At 39.9% G+C, this 18,965-nt stretch overlaps 2 protein-coding genes and 1 long non-coding RNA gene across 7 annotated transcripts in view; 1 reads left to right on the forward strand and 2 right to left on the reverse strand.

Annotated features, from left to right (window-relative positions):
• The window catches only part of CFI (complement factor I), a 71,606-nt gene extending 62,334 nt beyond the window's left edge, over positions 1–9,272 (reverse strand). For both annotated transcript variants that reach the window (XM_015139024.3, XM_078002083.1), the window contains exon 1: positions 9,157–9,272. The gene's annotated coding sequence lies outside the window, so the exon portion shown is untranslated. The remainder of the gene's footprint in view (positions 1–9,156) is intronic.
• A 58-nt stretch (positions 9,273–9,330) lies between these two features.
• On the forward strand, positions 9,331–18,910 carry GAR1 (GAR1 ribonucleoprotein). 4 transcript variants are annotated; one of them, XM_015139028.3, is made up of 7 exons: positions 9,331–9,605; positions 9,960–10,185; positions 11,754–11,908; positions 12,827–12,886; positions 16,604–16,745; positions 18,155–18,223; positions 18,593–18,910. In XM_015139028.3, exons 2-7 carry the CDS (start codon positions 9,972–9,974, stop codon positions 18,604–18,606), a joined length of 654 nt encoding a protein of 217 aa, XP_014994514.1. In that variant the 5' UTR covers positions 9,331–9,605; positions 9,960–9,971; the 3' UTR covers positions 18,607–18,910. The 4 variants fall into 4 exon arrangements, with proteins under 4 accessions (XP_014994514.1, XP_014994515.1, XP_002808465.2 ...); XM_015139029.3 differs by having other exon boundaries at positions 9,331–9,560; XM_002808419.4 differs by lacking the exon at positions 9,331–9,605 and adding an exon at positions 9,616–9,808.
• Positions 13,213–18,965, reverse strand: part of LOC114678379 (uncharacterized) — an 81,283-nt gene continuing 75,530 nt past the window's right edge. Inside the window, exons 5-6 of the long non-coding RNA XR_013417266.1 lie at positions 15,096–15,175; positions 13,213–13,277 (exon numbers count right to left, since the gene is read on the reverse strand). This is a non-coding gene — a long non-coding RNA (uncharacterized LOC114678379). The remainder of the gene's footprint in view (positions 13,278–15,095; positions 15,176–18,965) is intronic.

Genomic DNA, 18,965 nt, shown 5'->3' on the forward strand with positions numbered 1-18,965 from the left:
CCCAGCATCCAAAAAGTCTCATCAGGTTTTGTGCTTCCTTCTTTGTTAAAGAAAGTACAGGATACAAAAATTTGTCTTTTACATTAGAGGATGTTCCAGCAGGTTCCTGAACACTGGTTTCCTAAAAATTTTACTGATTTGCCAGGCTTTATTTCCTACTCTCTGGAGCACATGTGTCTTACCAAAGTATTTATCATGCTACTTCCTCATCTCCTCTGATCAAAGTAATGCTATCAATGGAAAAACAACCATGGTGACTTATGGAAAATCCAGATGATCCAGATCTCTGACTATTATATTATGTCAGAAGGTGGAAGATAAGGCCTGGGGAAAACTTTTAAGTGTATATGTTGCCTGTTCCATGTGAATGAGGACTGTTTCTGATCCTTTCTGATTAAAATGTCCCCTCTCTCTTGCTCCTACTCCAGCCACGTAATGTATGTGCTTTCCATTTGCCTTCTGCCATGATTGTAAGTTTCCTGAGGCCTCCCCAGAACCTGAGCAGATGCCAGCATCATGCTTTCTATACAGCCTGTGGAACCATGAACCAATTAAACCTCTTTTCTTTATAAATTATCTAGTCTCAGGTATTTCTTTATAGCAGTGCAAGAATGGACTAATACAGCAGTTAACAAAAAGAAAATGTAAAGTGCTCATGAGGACTGAAATTTTATTCAGTTTAAGTCTCTTTCCTCCTATGATCTCAATGAAAATAAATATAAAAATAAAAGTAATTCCACTGCACCATTGAAAAATGAAGAAGGATTCATTAATAGGACATAAACAGTGAGGAATTACTAGAATACATATAGTAGACAGGAAAAGATTAACTGCAAAACTTAAATGAGCTTAAGAAGTGTCAAATCCATATAGGTGACAACAAGGTATCCAAAATACAAAAGACCACAGAATAAATAGAAACAGTAGAATCTGAGAGAAGTGATGGACTAAATAATTAATAAATAAAGGGAAGAACATCTGAGCCAGTGGCCCACACGGGGGCAACTTGAGAATTTACTCCAGGCTAAAGCCTACAGTAAGGCTCTCTGTAGCACATGTTCTAACCCAGAACCCCTTGAGTGGACACTGAGGCAGAAGCAGAGAAGCATTCTAGATGACACCAGCCTCCATCAAGTTGAGGGAGACTCTGCACTTAAGAGGCAAGCCATAGGCAAACCCCTGAGGCCTCGTATCCCACCCTTCTCCTGCAGTCATTGAAGGCAGACTTCTACAATCAGAATCTACAAAAACAGAAGTACAGCACAATAAAAAGAAAAAGACCAACCTCACTTATGAATATAGACGCAAAAATTCTAAACAAAATATTAGCAAACTAAGTAGTATTCAATAGTCTTACTGTTAATAATACTTACTTGACAACATATATATATATATATATATATATATATATATATATATATATATATATATGGAGGTTAAGGCAAACAAGTAATTATGCCAATGTCATAAGAATTTCAGGGTAAGACAAACACAAGTTTAAATTCAAAGAAATGGAAACCCTGTAGACTTAACTTTGAATTGGAAATGTCACTATGACCCCCAGTTTTTTTTCTTTCTAAAAATAATTACCTCTTAGTTGTCCATTGTGTCCATTGATAAGGCCTAGAAGTCCTAACAATCCAGAAGCAATGAGCACTCCTTAGTGGCAGATTGTCTTCTCTACATACCATTTTCCATTTTAAAAAACAAGGCTCTTTGGAGAAAGTGCGATTCCACATCTGGGGCATAAAATGTAAAAGAAATATTTTGTACCGGAAAGCAAGGAAGCCATCGCAGGCTAGTTGGTGGTTCTGAAAGACTTGAAGGGGCTCTCACAAGCCAAAGATTAAATATTTTAAGCATTGCAAAGAACAATGATAGCAAAAAATTGAAATAAAAAAGGAAATTTCTTTATTTCAGTTAATAATTGCAAAAGAAATGATAGAATTATCATATTACTATTTTGCACTACCTTATGAGCCAATGGACCTAGTGATGATCACCAACAGCTGCTAAAACCATTAGGTGAAAAGCTGGCAGGGAACTCTAAGAGGTGGATGAGGCTGATAACACTGATCCCGCTGACTGATATCATCCCCAAAGAGAGACAACCAGACATTATGTGCCTCTTCATGGGACAGTAGGAAGTATTCTTGCAGAAGAGAGAGAAAAAAAAAAAAAAGAACCTGAACACAATCAAGTCTGTAGATCTCACTATCAATTAACTACCAGTTTATGGGAAATACAGAGGATATAAAAACAATTTATACCACCACAAGGATGTAATCAGTGAGAAGGTGGGAAATTCTACATGACAAAAGACTCAGTTTTTTCAACAAATAAATGCTATGGGGTGGGGCGGGGGGGGGGGGAACAGGGAGAGGAAACTGACATAGAATAAAAGAAAATTAAGAGACAAATCAATAAAATACAATGGATGGCCCTTGTTTGGATCTTCATTTGATTGATCCAACTATTAAAAGATATTTTGAAATAACTTGGGAAAATTCCACATGGACTGGATATTCGCTAATACTAAGAAAATACTATTTTTGTTAGGTGTTGTAATGGTTTTGTGCTTATGTTTTTAAAAAAGTCCTCTGCTGGAGATTTATGAACAGAATGTTTACTATAAAACACTCTAGCTATAATAATTTTAATAATAACAGTGAGGAAACGGAGGAAAACATTTGCGAAAGGCTGATTGAAGGTGAGTGTTGTATAGAGAAAGGTTCATTATATTGTTCTATCAACTTTTGTTTATGTTTGAAATTTTCATAATAAAAAACAAATAAAAGAGAAAGTCATGAGTTCACATTAATATTTACAATTAATGGCACCTTGACTAAGTACTTTTTTTTTTTTTTTTTTGAGACGAAGTCTTGCTCTGTCACCAGGCTGGAGTGCAGTGGCATGATTTTGGTTCACTGTAACCTCCGCCTCCCAGGTTCAAGTGATTCTCCTGCCTCAGCCTCCCGAGTAGCTGGGACTACAGGTGCGTGCCAACATGGCCAGCTAATTTTTGTATTTTTAATAGAGACGAGGTTTCACCATGTTGGCCAGGATGGTCTCGATCTCTTGACCTCGTGATCCACCCACCTTGGCCTCCCAAAGTGCTGGGATTATAGGTGTGAGCCACAGCGCCCAGTCTTTCTTTCTTTCTTTTTTTTTTTTTTTTTTTTTAGGTGGAGTTTTGCTGTGTTGCTGGAGTACAGTGGCGCGATCTTGGCTGATGCTGACTACAACCTCAGCCTCCTGGGTTCAAGTGATTCTCCTGCATTGGCCTCCCCAGTAGCTGGGATTACAGGCCCATGCCACCAAGCCCAGCCAATTTTGGCATTTTTAGTAGAGACGGGGTTTCACCATGTTGGCCAGGCTAGTCTCGAAGTCTTTACCTACAGTGATCTGCCCCCCTCAGCCTCCCAAAGTGCTGGGATTACATGCCTAGCTTCAGCTAAGTACTTTTACAATTTTGTTCTAATATAAAAATTTTCAGCCCTATTCCTAGCCAGCAGCCCTCTTTGCTGCCATTAGCAATACAGTCTCCCAACTTACAATGGTTACACTGAATAATTTGTCTACTTTACAATGGTGTGAAAGCAATAAGCATTCAGCAAAACCTGTACTTCAAATTTAAACTTTGATCTTCTCCCTGGCTAGTGATACGCATGCAATATTCTCTTATGATGCTGGGCAGCGGCAACAAATGAGACTTTCCAGTGTGCTGTGCTGCCAGATAGTTTTGCCCAACTGTAACCTAATGTAAGTGTTCCAAGCACCTTCAAGGTAGACTAGGCTAGGCTATGATGTTCAGTAGGTTACATGTATTAAATGTATTTTCTACTCAGATATGTTCAACTCATGATGGGTTTATTGGGATATAACCCCATCCTAAGTTGAGGAACATCTGTATCTCCTTACTGGGTATTTTAATTAGATGTCCTAACCTTTCACTAAAACAACTGGATGGACACCTTCTTAGATCTTGAATACCACAACTAGACTGTACATATATACTTTCTTCCCTCCATCTCTTTTATATTTTCTTTGTCTTTTTGACCATCATTCTATGATCATTTGTTAATAAGTAGGTTTTCAAGGCATGAGCAGAAATTCAAAGCATAGAGGAATTCGGTTCCATTTAACAAATATTTATTGGGCATCAATTTTATTCCAGGCACTGTACTAAGTACTTAGGATACCAAAACAAAGAAGATGTAGTTCTCACTCTTCAGGAGCTTATAGTCTAGTGTGAGTTTCTGCAGATGTTATTAGGAGTCTAGGAACGGTTACTAGGGATTCCAGAAGAGATTGGAATTTTTTTTTTTTTTTTGCATTCTTTTGAACTTCTTTCTCCATGTAATGCCAACACTTGTAGTGATGACTAGTGATCAAATAACTCTATTAGGAATTTTGCTAGAGGTCATTCACAAACATGACAGTGCTCCACACAACTATGTTCATTTCACTGAGTCCATTCTCAGCTTTTGATGGAAGGCAAGGGGTACTGTTGATGACTGGTGGGTGTTGAATTAAGAAGGAGGGATAATAGGTTGAGGGAGAGGGAGAGACAATAGGTTGACAACATCAGCCTATCCTTCCTGATTTACATTTCCTGATCTTCCCTGGCCTCCCCTTATTCACAGTCAACTGACAGCTAATGAACTCTCCTGATGTAATAGATAATCAAAGATAATATTTTAAGGAAGGAATTTTAATGCCCCATAACTCAAATGCCTCCCTGTTGCTTTGCTAATGTTGTAAACATTGCAAAACATGGTGTCACGCACGTCCATGTGAAGAGAGTCCACCAACAGGCTTTGTGTGAGCAACAAGGCTGTTTATTTCACGTGGGTGAAGTGGGCTGAGTCCAAAAAGACAGTCAGCAAAGGAAGGTAGGGGTGGGACAGTTTTATAGGACTGGGGTAAGCAGTGGAAAGTTATAGTTAAAGGTGGCTATCTATTGTCAGCAAAGGAGGGGGTCACAAGGTGCATGGTGGGGAGATCATAAGACTCATGGTCCAGAAAAAAATGTCACGAGGTCGATCAATCGATCGGGTGGGGCAGGGCAGGAACAGGTCATAATGGAATGTCTAAAGGTTGGTCAATCAGTTAAGACAGGAGCAGGCTGTTTCACTTCCTTTGTAGTTTTCAGTTGCCTCAGGCCATCTGGATGTATGCATGCAGGCTTGGCTCAGAGGCCTGACACATGGAGCTTGTAGGTTAAAAGTGAATTGCATTTGAAGATAAAATTTTTAAAAAAAATTTCTTTGTTTAGTTTATTTTATACTTTATTAGCATCTGTGTTTTACAAACATGACTTATAGTCCAATGTGGTGATTTTTGAAGATGAACTGGGAGATGGAAGATAATTCTAAATCTTAATAATTCTGATAAAGTTAGTAATGAAGAATCACAACTTATAAATGAAGCAATGGCTCCAGCAAAATTGAAAAGACACTTAACTGCAAACCATAGTAAAAGAGCAGATAATTTTATATGACCTTTGGAAACCCAGAGTAAAGAATGTATTTTTTTTAAGTGACCTTCAGTAAAAAGGTCCAGAAAGCAAGTTATTTAGCAGAGGAACTTTTTGACCCGAAAAGGAAAAAGCCCCACAATTGATGGGACCTCATAATTTCAGTATGTATAATTACAGAGAGTAAGACGCCAGCATATGATGTAATGACAAACTAAAACAGTTTCACTTTCAAAGTTTGATAAACTGATGTGATTGATGACATGTCACATAATGCTGCATAGCATCAAAAGAACCTAACAATTTCTCATCCAGGTTGATGAATCAACAGATTTCAACAACAAATGTCATAGAGTAGCATTTGTAAGATTTATAAATTATGGCAAAATTCAAGAAAATTTTTCTTCTATGAAACACTGCTGCAAAGAAGCAAAGGTAAAGATATATTTATTGTCTTGTCTTCATATTGGAAACAGAAGGTACATTTTGGAAGAACTGTGTCAGTATCTACTTACGGTATCCTATCAAGGACTGGTTTCTTTAGAGATTTCAATTCTCATTAAAATCCTGACATATTCACAACTCACTGCTTTCTTCCCAGAGAGTGCTGGTGTCAGAAAGTTTTGGAGCAAAAATGAAAAAAGTTCTAGATGATGCTATGAAGATGACTTATCAAACGCAGGGCAATTCACTTCTAAAATTTTTTTTTAAACTATGTGAAAACCTGGACAAGGCCCATGTAAATCTCCTTCCACATGCATAAATCTTATGGCTTAGCAGATCGTTTTGGGGGAAGCCAGCTGGCATGTCATGTCAGTACTCAAGCACCCTGTAAAGAGGTCCGTATGGCAAGGAACTGGCGCCTGGCAATAGGCAGCATCAGCTTGCTAGGCATGTCAGGGAGCTCCCTCAGAAAAGGATCCTCTAGCCCTAGTCAAGTCTTCAGTGGACTGCAGCCCCAGGTGATATCTTGATTGCAACCTTATGAGAGACCCTGGGTCAAAATCATCCAGCTAAGCTGCTCCTTAATTTCTGACCTACAGAAATTATGCAAAATAATGTTTATTGACACTATGGATTGGAGTGAGAGAAACTAATACAGATTCTTCTCCTTAACAGGACGCTTGACATAGAAAGTGAATCATAGAAATACATTCAAGAAAACAGTAGCCCAGATTTTACCAAATTCTTTGAAGATGAAGAATGGCTGCAGAAACTAGCATTTTTTTTTTTTTTGCATTTATATAAAGAAATGCCCAATGCTAGGTAATTTATAAAGAAAGAGGTTTAATTGGCTTATGGTTCTGGAGGCTTTACAGGAAGCAAGGTGCTGGCATCAGTTTCTGGTAAGGTCTCTAGAAGTTTACAATCATGGCGAAAGGTGATGGGGAGCCAGTATGTCACATGGCAAGAGTGGGAGCAAGAGAGAGATGGATGAAGTCACAGACTCTTAAAACAACCACATCTCAAGTGAACTGAGTGAAAACTCACTTATCACCAAAGGGATGGTGCTAAGCCACTCATGAGAATTCTGCCCCCATGATCCAATCACCTCCCACCAGGTCCCATCTACAACACTGGGAATAAAATTTCAGCATCATGAGATTTGGAAGGAACAAACATCCAAACCATATCACCTACTTAACAGACATTTTCATCACATGAACTAGTTGAACAAGGATCTTCAGGCCCTGGAGAAAATCGTTTTACTTCGAGTGACAAGATTTTTGGGTTTAAATAAAAATTGAATATTTGGAAAAGTTGTATTGCAAAAAGGGATCTTGAAATGTTTCCACTGCTGCTTGGACTTTAGAGTAAGGAAGTCTCAAGTCTTACTGAAAACCACCAGTGGGAATTGCAGAACAAAACTGAACAGTATTCTCCTTCCCCTTGAACACAACTGTATGACTAGATGAGGAACCCTTTCCTTGAATCTTCTCAGCCTGAGCACCTGACTTTGAGAAAAGAGGAAGAACTTTGTGAATGTATGACTGTAGATATAAGATGAAATTTACTTATTTGTGTTTCTTCTTCTTTTGATACAGATTCTCGCTCTGTTGCCCAGGCTGGAATGCAGTGGCGCGATCTTGGCTCACTGCAACCTCTGCCTCCCGGGTTCAAGCGATTCTCCTGCCTCAGCCTCCCAAGCAGCTAGGATTACAGACGCCCACCATCACGCCCGGCTAAGTTTTGTATTTTTAGTAGAGACAAGGTTTCACCATGTTGGCCAGGCTGGTCTTGAACTCCTGACCTCAGGTGATCCGCCTGCCTTGGCCTCCCAAAATGCTGGGATTATAGGCGTGAGTCACGGCGCCTGGCCTGATTTATGCTTCTACAAGTTTTGGATTTCTGAGAAAGAAGAGCAGCTTGACATGTTTAGGACAGTAATAAACATTTTGACATACTTTTAAACTTCTTGTTCAAGCAAGCTTTTTCTAAGTTTTAAGAGTAAAGACAGAAATCATCTCATTTCAGTTGAAAATGAAATCTGTATGTGACAATCTTAAGTTCAATTCAGAACTGAGCCAATACACAGCAAAAGACAAGCAAAGGTTTCACACTAAATAGGTAATTTTCATTTTTTGTTTCAAAAATAATACACTTACACGTATATAGGCCCATAAAAAGATCAACATTCGTTAAAATCAAATTGCATCATTTACTAAACTAAAAGAAAAAGAAAAAGTAAAGTTTCTTCTCTCACTTATTTTGTTTGTTTGTTTTGAGACCAAGTCTTGCTCTGTCGTCTGGGCTGGAGTGCAGTGGCGTGATCTCGGCTCACTGCAACCTCCGCCTCCCCGGTTCAAGCGATTCTCTTGCCTCAGCCTCCCGAGTAGCTGCGATTACAGGTGTGCGCCACCATGCCCGGCTAATTTTTGTATTTTTAGTAGAGAAGGGGTTTCACCGTATTGGCCAGGCTGGTCTCGAACTCCTGACCTCAAGTGATCCATCCGCCTCGGCCTCCCAAAGTGCTGGGATTACAGGCGTGAGCCACCGCACCCCGCCTACAAAGGTATTTTAAAATCCCCCTTACAATAACCCTCTCAGTTAGATAGGTACCAAGTTCCACCCTCTTCTAAACACGATGTCAATATCAAGGTAAGGTCTCAGAGGGTTTGGTTGTAAAAGGCTCCAGCCAAATTTAATAAATGGGAAGTGACTACCTTTATTTGTGAGAGAAGCTTTGGAGAATGTGGAGGAAGCAGATGTCAAATATAAGGGGCTTAAGACGAGAAGGAGAGGAGCCTCCAGCACAGTCCGCTTCACATCCTGTCGGTGCTCAAAACATACTTGAATGAATACCCGGTACAAAAGATAAAAATGATGGTTTGGTTTTCTATAAGACACCATAGTTTCTTTAAAATTACACAAACACATGCATTGCTTTTTTCCCTCTAATTAGTGAGACCATAGCGCAAAAGAACAAGCACAGCTGAGCGCTCAGTGGTGCGAAAATCAAAAGGTCGGGAAGAAACAAGAAACTCAGACAAACGCTTCCGCCGGCTGTGACAGGTTCTGAGGCGACCAGATCCACTGGACATAGCGCGGCTCAGATACCTCAGAGACCTGTCCACACAGTTGCTGAAGTTAGCAACAAACTATTGAGCGCTGTTGGGCACCATTTAGTCTGAGAAGCAAATGCGCCCAGCCAGTCGGCACGGACTTCAAAAACTAACCTTGTTTCTTGCAAGGTGCTGGCAGTTGTTCTGGCAGTCAGGGCGGGAACCAAACAGAAACCCACCCCGCCTCTGGAAGAGAAGGCGGATCCCTAACGCCAGCTATCTCCAAGAGCAACATTGCCGCAGCACTTCCGGGACGTCGTGCTGCGAAGGACGCAGCTATTATACGTCACTTCCACGGCGCGGCGTTAGGCAAGTTGACCTCTCTGTTGTAAATTAGTGGTTAAGGTTAGATATTATTGCCACTTTTCCAAAGCTAAAGGCTGTTTTGGAACCAGTGTCGCTGGTTCCGCGCGTGACTACCTTTTTTTTGCAAACCAGTTATTCCAGTTTCTGGTCTAAAAAACTCTGTGGCTGTACGGTAGCCGAGGAGGTTCCAGCGCGGCGGAAGTACCCAGTAGGTGGGTGTGCGCGTAAGGCCAGGGCCAGAGGGGCACGTGGCGCCGGTGAGTGACCGTAGAAGCCGGAGGATTTGAAAATGGTGGACGCGGAACCCAGCTGCCGGAGGGAGGGAGGAAGGAAGGGGATGCAGTGCGAAGACCTTGCTGTCTGAAGGGGGAGGAGGTACTAATCCTGGGGCGGCAAGGCTGGTATGTTTGGTCGGTCGGCGCTCAGGAGACCATGAGGAAGTAAACTCTTCACCCATCAGGTTGGTGGTCACTGGCTGTCTGACCGTGGGTGAGGTGACAGGGCTGCTTTTGTCCCCTTTATGGTGTTCTCACCGCGGCTCCGAGGGGTTGGAGTGTACTCAGATGCTACAGTGATCAGAAGACACGGGTCGTTTTTTTTTTTTTCACCAGGGAGGAGAGAGAATGTCTTTTCGAGGCGGAGGTCGTGGAGGCTTTAATCGAGGTGGTGGAGGTGGCGGCTTCAACCGAGGCGGCAGCAGCAACCACTTCCGAGGTGGAAGCGGCGGTGGAGGCGGCGGCAATTTCAGAGGCGGCGGCAGGGGAGGATTTGGACGAGGGGGTGGCCGCGGAGGCTTTAACAAAGGCCAAGACCAAGGACCTCCAGAACGTGTAGTGTGTATGCAGTCTTCAATATTTAGCCTATTTGAAGGAATAGGGGTGGGTTGTGGGTTTGTGTTATTAGTCCAGCAAGTTTGGGATACACAAGCCTGTGTGGAGAATGATGTAAACTGACATAATCGTACAGTAGCATGTAAGGGTGGGGTGGGGAGATCAAGAAAGCTGAGGGATACTTAAAATGCATCATGGAAGTGGAACTTCAGGGTTGACAGGAAGATATTAAATAGGTAATAGTGAGTACTTATCCCTAATTCCCCGATTTTACAGATGAGAAAACTATGATTTAGAGTTAAGTTTTTATAGCTGAAATATAAGTATAGCTGAAATACAGGCTGGGTGCCGTGGCTCACGCTTGTAATCCCAACACTTGGGAAGCTGAGACAGGAGGATCACTTGAATCCGGGAGTTAGACACCAGCCTGGACAATAAAGCAAGGACCCTGTCTGTACAGAAAAAGAAATACAAAGCCAAGTATTCTGACTCCAAAGCCCATGCTTTCCATTACTACTTAAAAGTAGATAAGTGAGAAAACAATTTGCTTGAGAGGGAAACTGCCAAAGAGGAAGTCGAGAAAAAGACCCATTTAGGATAGTTTTATAGTAATTAATAATGAGATGGGAATGGAAGTCACAGAGAGTGAAACTTACTACATTAAAGAGGAGAGAGGGTGAAGAGTGTCTAAGAATGGTTGGATGAGTATGCAGGATGGTTTGAAAGGAGCAGTTTCTAGAATAAAAGGTCCCAGCCTGCAAGCTGTTGTACCAGTCCATACACGAGGCATTGAGAGCCTGATTCAGGATGGTGAGGAAAAAAAGGAAGGGTTAGATAGGAGAGAGATTTCAAAGGAAACAAAATCGGTAGAACTTAGCTAATGCTGATAATAAAGGGTTCCAGGTTTTGCGCTTGGGTGATAGGAATGAAGAGTTGGTTTTGCAGGAATGTGTTAATTATTTTAGTTTAGGGGGACAGTCTAGTTAGTTAGAACTAAAGGTAGTTATTTTGAGATTCCAAATGTCCTTGAAAACAATGAATCATTGTTAAAGAGGTGGTAGTGGGAATAGGAAAGTTCTGAGGCAAGAGAAAAAAAAAAGAACAAAGGGTAATTCTTTTAGGGGTTGAAGAAAAGGGAGTGAAGAAAAGGAATAACCAAGAGAATGAAGCAGAGTTTTGAATCAGATAATAAATTTTAATAAGATAACTGTTACATGTGGAATGGTCTCAATGTGCCAGGCACTGTTTTAAGCACTTGAAATTGGTTATTCCATTGAGTCCTTACATTACTGTATATTAGGTATAGCTGTACATTATATGTTACTAGTGTCTACTAAAGAGGAAACACTGAATTAGAGAAAGGGTGGGTAACTTCTCCTAGGTTACATAGCTAGTGTGTTGTGGAGTTGGTATACCAGCCCAGGAAGTCCACACTCTTAATGACTGTGGTCTTCTGCCTCAGAGGAGAGCAGGTATGGTGAAGTCCCAGGTAGCCAGGAAGAAAGCTTCCAGAAGAAGTTGGTCAGTATCGTTTGAAATAGTTCTGTGTTTTAATATTTTCTTGTCCTATTTCAGTATTAGGAGAGTTCCTGCATCCCTGTGAAGATGACATAGTTTGTAAATGTACCACAGATGAAAATAAGGTGCCTTATTTCAATGCTCCTGTTTACTTAGAAAACAAAGAACAAATTGGAAAAGTGGATGAAATATTTGGACAACTTAGAGATTTTGTATCCTTTTTCATTGGAAGACCTAATAATATTCAAAGGTTGCTATTTGTATTTTTGTGAGGAGGCGGTTAAGTGTAAATTAGACTTGTTGCTTCATTAAATTAGACAGGATTGCTACAGATTGGACCATGAAGGAGAATCAAGGGGAGAATGTATTCATCCATAGATATTAAAATGACAGACCCTAGAAAGGTGACTGTTTTTGGAAAATTCTAGAAATGGCCATTTGGATAAGTACTACAAGATTAAGTTGGCTGATTTGGATGTAGTGGTGCCACTGGAAATGTAGAATTAGAAGCTGTTTGGTGCCCCCACTACCCTGGAAACTCCTTCCTTGCTTTCTCTCTTTCTTTCTCTTTCTCTTTTTTTCTTTCTCTGTCTTTCTCTTTCTCATTTTCTCTTTCCCTGTCTCTTTCTCTTTCTCTCTCTCTCTCTCTCGCTCTCGCTCTCGCTCTTTCCCTTCCTCCCTCCTTCTCTTTTTTTCTTTTTTCTTTTTTTTTTTGACAGAGACTCTTTCTGTTGCCCAGGGTGGAGTGCAGTGGCATGATCTCAGCTCACTGCAACCTCCGCCTCTTGGGTTCAAGCAATTCTCATGCCTCAGCCTTTCAAGTAGCTGGGATTACAGGCGAGCGCCACCGTGCCTGGATGATTTTTGTGTTTTTAGTGGAGGTGGGGTTTCACCATGCTGGCCAGGCTGGTCTCAAACTCTTGTCCTCAAGTGATCCATCTGCCTTGGCCCCCTGAAGTGCTGGGTTTGCAGGTGTGAGCCACCACACCCAGCCCCTGGAAGTTCATTTCTTATCTTTCCTATATATGTCTATATATTCTAACTTTGTTTTTGAAATTATACATCAATTCAGAAGGTTTGATAGCATCTTTCATCGTAATTGCTCATTTGTTCCTTAATAAAAATAATAGTATTTTTCAGTTAAATTGTCAGAAAACATGAAGGCTTCATCCTTTAAAAAACTACAGAAGGTGAGTCAAACTTACGATACTTGGGATCCTTGGTTTTATAAGGGAATGACCTATCTTAGGAAAGTCCTACTTGGAGCGCTTGAGATTTTCCCAACATATCACTAGTAAAGCTCTTAAACTGAAATGTTCTGTGCTATAAATATTGAACATACTAATCTTTGAAAGTGATTTATTTGATACAGCCTTTTAGAAAATAAAAATCACTACTTTTGCTTATATTACCAAAATCTGTAAACTGCTAGAGTAAGAGTTTTTTGTTGATGTAAAACTCTTATTGAAAAGCATTCATGACCAAACATTCTAGGTGGAATCTTAATTTATAAAACTTACGTTATTTGAGAGAAGGTAGGTACTAAGTGATTTCACAAGAACTTCAATAACATGATATATGCTGTGAAGGAAAAATACAGGTTGCCATGAGAAGCTTTGTAGTGCCACCAACTTTAGTCTGTAGTGTTTGCTGAAAAGGTGAGCTTGAAACTGAGGTCTGATTGTTGACCAAGAGCAGTTTCCACAACTGGTTGCATGTCAGAGTTATCTTGGGGAGCTTTTAAGAAGATGTACTTCCAGTTTCCACTTCTGGAAATTTGACCTAGGAGCTCCTAAGTAGGGCCCAGGAAAAGCTCTTGGATAATTTTTTTTTTTTTTTTTTGAGATGGAGTCTCGCTCTGTCGCCCAGGGGGGAGTGCGGTGGCGTGATCTCGGCCCACTGCAAGCTCCGCCTCCCGGATTCAAGCCATTCTTTGGCCTCAGCCTCCCGAGTAGCTAGGACTACAGGCGCCGGCCACCATGCCTAATTTTTTTTTTTTTTTTTTGAGACGGCGTCTCGCTGTGTCTCTGTCACCCATTCTGGAGTGCAGTGGTGCAATCTCAGCTCACTGCAAGCTCTGCCCTCTGGGTTCACACCATTCTCCTGCCTCAGCCTCCCGAGTAGCTGGGACTACAGGCGCCTGCCACCACGCCCAGCTAATTTTTTTGTATTTTTAGTAGAGACAGGATTTCACCGTGCTAGCCAGGATGGTCTCGATCTCTTGACCTTGTGATCCACCCGCCTCGGCCTCCCAAAGTGCTAGGATTACAGGCGTGAGCCACTGCGCCCGGCCAGCACTTGGATAATTTTGATGTAGTTAGGCAAACACTTGAGAGTTTCTGAGCTAGTGAAAGAGGAAGAGGAAAGTGCATTCCAAGTAGAGAGAACAGTGTGTGCAGTCTCTGAGAGCAGGCAACTGAAAGGATACAAAAAGGCAGACGTATAGGTTAGGAATGAAACATTTAGGAGAGGTGGGGAAAGTTGTGAATTAAGATCAGAGAGGTAGGAGGGGGCTTGATTAACTTAAACCTTCAGGTCATAAGAAAGAGTTTAGACTTTAGTTTCAGTTGTGTTTTATTTTTGAATGACGGGATGACACAGTTAAATGTATGCTTCAAAAGAATGCTGGGAAGATACAAAGGCACCTTGGGAAGAGGTCAGTATTGTGTGAGAGGAGCCAGGTAGGAGGCTATAATAGTTGTTCTGAAAGAGATGATATTTTGGACTTGGTAGTGACAGTGGAAATGGAAAAAATGGATATATGAAAGGTACAGGAAGTAGAATCAATAGGACCTTGTAATTGACTAGCTATCGAAATTAAAGAGGTGAAAAATATCACCATCTTTCAGATGTCTGACATCAACATCTTTGTGGGTGATGGTACCGATTAATTAAATGGGCAACAGTGCAGAAGATGGGGATTAGGGGAAGATAATGAGTTTGGTTTTGGACATAGTGAGGTTGAGGTACTTGTGAGACAGTCATGGTCAGAAGTTTAAAGGAAGAGTCTAGACTGGAAATAGAATTGGGAATTTGTTAACAATGTAGGAAGAAAGAATAAAAGAAAAAGAGCACCTATGAAAAGTTTTGGGGCACCTCCTAAAGCTAAATGTCTGTTAGTGGAAACTCAGAAGTAATTGCCAGTTAAAAAAAAAGTAAACCACAAGCCTGTCATAAAAGTGGTATCACAAAAATTGAGAGTGTTTCCAGGAGGGACTGCTCAGCTATGGCAAAATGATGCAAAGTGTTCATTGGAAGACAGCCACATAGACATCAGGGAGTCATGGAGCCAGTGCAGTGGTGGGCCCAGGAGCCAGAATGGAATAGGAAATGAGAAGGAGACAATAGCTTGTTGTTAGCCTATGGCTACTAGTTGTAGAAACCTTGGCAAATACTCACAGGATTGACTGCTTCTGGCATGCCTGGAGCTATTGAGCCCAGAAAGAAACAATGCTGAAAAAGGATTCTCATCTTGTGACCTGAAAAACAAAAAAGCTGGTAATAGCCACTTAAATTCATCAGAATCCCTGTCCCTTTTCTCAGAATTATTTATTTGAGGGCTTAGTTTTTTGGGTTTTTGCTTTTTAATTAGATACTAACTTGAGTACATTCTACCTCCCGGTTTGCGTACCCCCTGCTATGTTGAGATTCAGCCCTCTTTACCCAGCCTGCATTATTATGAAGTCTGTAGACCGGTGCTCTCCACTTGAACTTTCTGCAATGATGGGAGTCCCTGCCTAGTAAAGTAGCTCTTAGCCACATGTAGCTATTGAGCACCTGAAGTGTGGCTCATGTGACTCAGGAACTGAATTTTAAATCATTAATTAATTTAAATATAAGCCACCTGCGGCTAGCGGCTGCCATCTTGAACAGTAGATCTAGACAGTATTTTTGAGATGATGGGCTGTGAAGGGAAGATGAGTAATAAGGTGAGATCTAGAGAGGGATGCAGATATCTTATTATAAGTAATATATTACAGTTTTGAAATCCTCGTGTGTTTTGTGTAGAAGAACTATGATACAATATGCCCTTTACATTTCATTATCTGAGAAATGTCCTCTTTAACCCCAGTTATAGGATGTGTATAGTTTTTGTATATCCTTCATTACTTTGTGTGTTCAGAAGATAGTTACCCTTTTGATCTTTATTAAAGACTTGAAACAGCTTGTATGCGAATGCTTTATTTTGAATTTTAATGCTATGTTTTAAATAGTTTTATTTTTCTTACGGCAGTTCTGTTGAGTGGAAATGTTAAATAATCTATTTCTAAAGAGAAATGAGATTGAATTGGTCTTGATTTTTTTATATGCATGTAATGCTTATTGTGTGCCAAAGTGCAAGTGCCTTATATACATCACTTTTTTGATCATCACACAAACATGTGAGATAGATACTCTATTCTCTACATTTTACAGATAAGGAAACTAAGGTAAACTAACACAGGAACAGAAAACCAAACACCACATGTTCTCACTCATAAGTGAGAGTTGAACAGTGAGAACACATGGACCCAGGGAGGGGAACATCACACTCCTGGGCCTGTCAGGGGGGTGGGGGGAAGGGGAGGGAGAGCATTAGGGCAAATACTGAATGCATGCGGGGCTTAAAACCTATATGATGGGTTGATAGGTGCAGCAAACCACCATGGCACATGTATACCCATGTAACAAACCTGCTCGTTCGTTCTGCGCATGTATCCCAGAACTTAAAGTAAAAAAAAAAAAAAAAAAGAAAAAGAAACCTAAGGTAGTGAGAAATTAAGTCCCTGCCCAGAGATACATAGTAGAAAGTGGTAGGGTTGGGGGGGTTTGAACCCAGGCAGTTTTGACTCTATCATGTAGCTTCTTAATGATTATACTCTACTGTCCCCCAAGTCGTACACTAATTGCTTTTATTATGTCTCCAGTTTTATATAGACCCATATAAGCTGCTGCCACTCCAGAGGTTTTTACCTCGACCTCCAGGTGAGAAAGGACCTCCAAGAGGTGGTGGCAGGGGAGGCCGAGGAGGAGGAAGAGGAGGAGGTGGCAGAGGTGGTGGCAGAGGCGGTAAGTTACTTGGGGAAAATTTCTGATGAAATTTCAAAGTCATAGCTGATTAATATAATACAATTTAGCTTTGTACATAGCAAACCCTCCCTTATGGTTCTTTTTATTAAAGCTGTTTTCAAATATTGGCAGATTGTCCATAATAATAATGCTTCATTTCAACAACTTGCTTAAAAAGAAAAAAATCTACTAAAGTATACTTTTGAGGGACTTCATTTCTTTGGGTTATTCATGTTTTCTTGGGCATTTTAATAAACCATAGGATTATCTTAATTTTAATTTCTTAGTTAATATCATTGAGTGTAGACTGCATACTGAAAGCTGGTCATACATTCTTTTAATTTCCGTGTATATTCTTTTAATACTCAGCAAAAGCTTTTGAGATAGATGATATCCTTATTTTATGAATGAGGAAATGGAGACTTACAGAAATTAATTTCCCCCGGTCAAACAATTGGCAGACCCAGAATTAAAATGCATATTTTCTGATGTCGTGTCAAGAACTAATAAATTCATTGCTGTGATCTCACTGTTTAGATGTACGCCTTTCCCCCAAGGTTTTGGCACATTCATCATTATGGGCAGCTAGGTGATCAGCAGGGCTCTAGGGAGTGAGACTGCCATGCCCTGGGAGTAGGAGGACAGGGAGTGATGAGGTAATGGGCAGAGCCAAAGTGGAAAGGGAGAGGAACTGAAAGTTGGGCTTAGACAGCTTTTGTTACTGGAGCCAAAAAAGAGAAGGAATGCTTTACTTTGGCATCTCTCAATTTAATCATCATTTCACTCTATAAAGGTACTTTTTTGTGTCCGTATAGGTAGGAAAATTTTCAGGGGTACCTTCTTGAGAATTTGATGAATAGAGATTCCCCTGTTCTCATTTGATGTTGAGTATCATTTAACATTTCAAAAAATTCACAACTATCTTATTTTTTTTAAATCTTATGTAGCTCAGTTAACCTTAACTATCATATTTATTATTGTGCCCCCAGAACAAAAGCACCCATATCTGCCATCCGTTGTTCTTAGGATACAAAGCCTTAGTTCCATCAAACTATCCTTAGTGGAATCAAAAAGTATTTATCATAAGCAAGAGCTAAGGCAATAATCATACATTTAACAAGACTGAATCATACTTTAAAGTAACAAGTTTTTCTAATTTATTGAAATTGAATAATCTGGGGATTTAACCTGTTGCCCAGTTGGTAAACTACTAGTTTCTTCATTTTTGTCTTGTAAAATTTTTTCTGTGATAAAATATGTGAATCTATATTTATTCATTATAATTATAGTTATTGTATTGATCTTTGTAGACTTATCAGTATAAGAGGTTATATAGTTAATAACTGTTAATGTTTATTATTTATCTGCTATTTAAATATTTTGCATTATTATTTAATAAATGTTTTTAGGTGGTTTTAGAGGTGGAAGAGGAGGTGGAGGTGGAGGCTTCAGAGGAGGAAGAGGTGGTGGTTTCAGAGGTAGGTATTATCTTTAAGTTGCTTAATTTTTAGAATTGATATTATCTGGCATTTTGTTTTTGCTTAAGTTTAATTTTTTCTGCCAGCAAGTATATGGAACACTATGGTGTTCTTTGCTTAGCCTAATTTGTGGTTTCATTTTATATCACTTGTTTTTGCGTTTTCAGTTTTTTAACCTAATTCTAATTTGTTTTGCTTTATTATTAATTTGAAAAAAAAGGTGTATATGAATCTGACAGTTACATTTGGTAAAGTATGGTTGCTAAACATTATAGGAACTAATGCTGATTTTAAACTTGAGATTTACGTTATAATACTATTAAAAATCCATTTTCTGTGCCCTTAATACTTTAATTTTCTCTTAATCAGGAAGAGGACATTAAGTGAAACAGTTGACAGACATCACCAGTTGACTTCTGTATTAACCTGCATGATCTGTTTCTACTGTGGATTGGAAACTTGGTTCTTTAGCAAGTCTTGAAGATCTTGGTCATTTTATGACAATGGATCAAAAATGTTAGCATCATGCAAAGCAACGGAATAGTGAATCTTGCTCTAGAAGAGCATGAACAAATCTTTCTAATGTTTTGTACAGTGCCTGGCACTTTGTGGGTGCCTAATAAATGGACGGGAGTTTTCATTTGAAGCATATTTGAATTTTTAAAATAAAGTGTTTTATTCCCTGAAGTTATTTAGAGTGTGTTTATTAAATGAAACCCATTTTTTGAAGTAGAAAGGAATA

The sequence above is a fragment of the Macaca mulatta genome, chromosome 5, assembly GCF_049350105.2.
Source record: "Macaca mulatta isolate MMU2019108-1 chromosome 5, T2T-MMU8v2.0, whole genome shotgun sequence".
Taxonomy (NCBI): Eukaryota; Metazoa; Chordata; class Mammalia; order Primates; family Cercopithecidae; genus Macaca; species Macaca mulatta.

What these genes read in the sequence shown, in the direction of transcription:
- GAR1 (XM_015139028.3), top strand. Translation starts at nt 9,972, where the DNA reads ATGTCTTTTCGAGGCGGAGGTCGTGGAGGCTTTAATCGAGGTGGTGGA. An exon ending in TTGGACAACTTAGAGATTTT is followed by an intron (nt 11,909 to 12,826) that starts GTATCCTTTTTC and finishes TAAAAATAATAG; the next exon opens with TATTTTTCAGTTAAATTGTC. An exon ending in CAGAGGTGGTGGCAGAGGCG is followed by an intron (nt 16,746 to 18,154) that starts GTAAGTTACTTG and finishes AAATGTTTTTAG; the next exon opens with GTGGTTTTAGAGGTGGAAGA.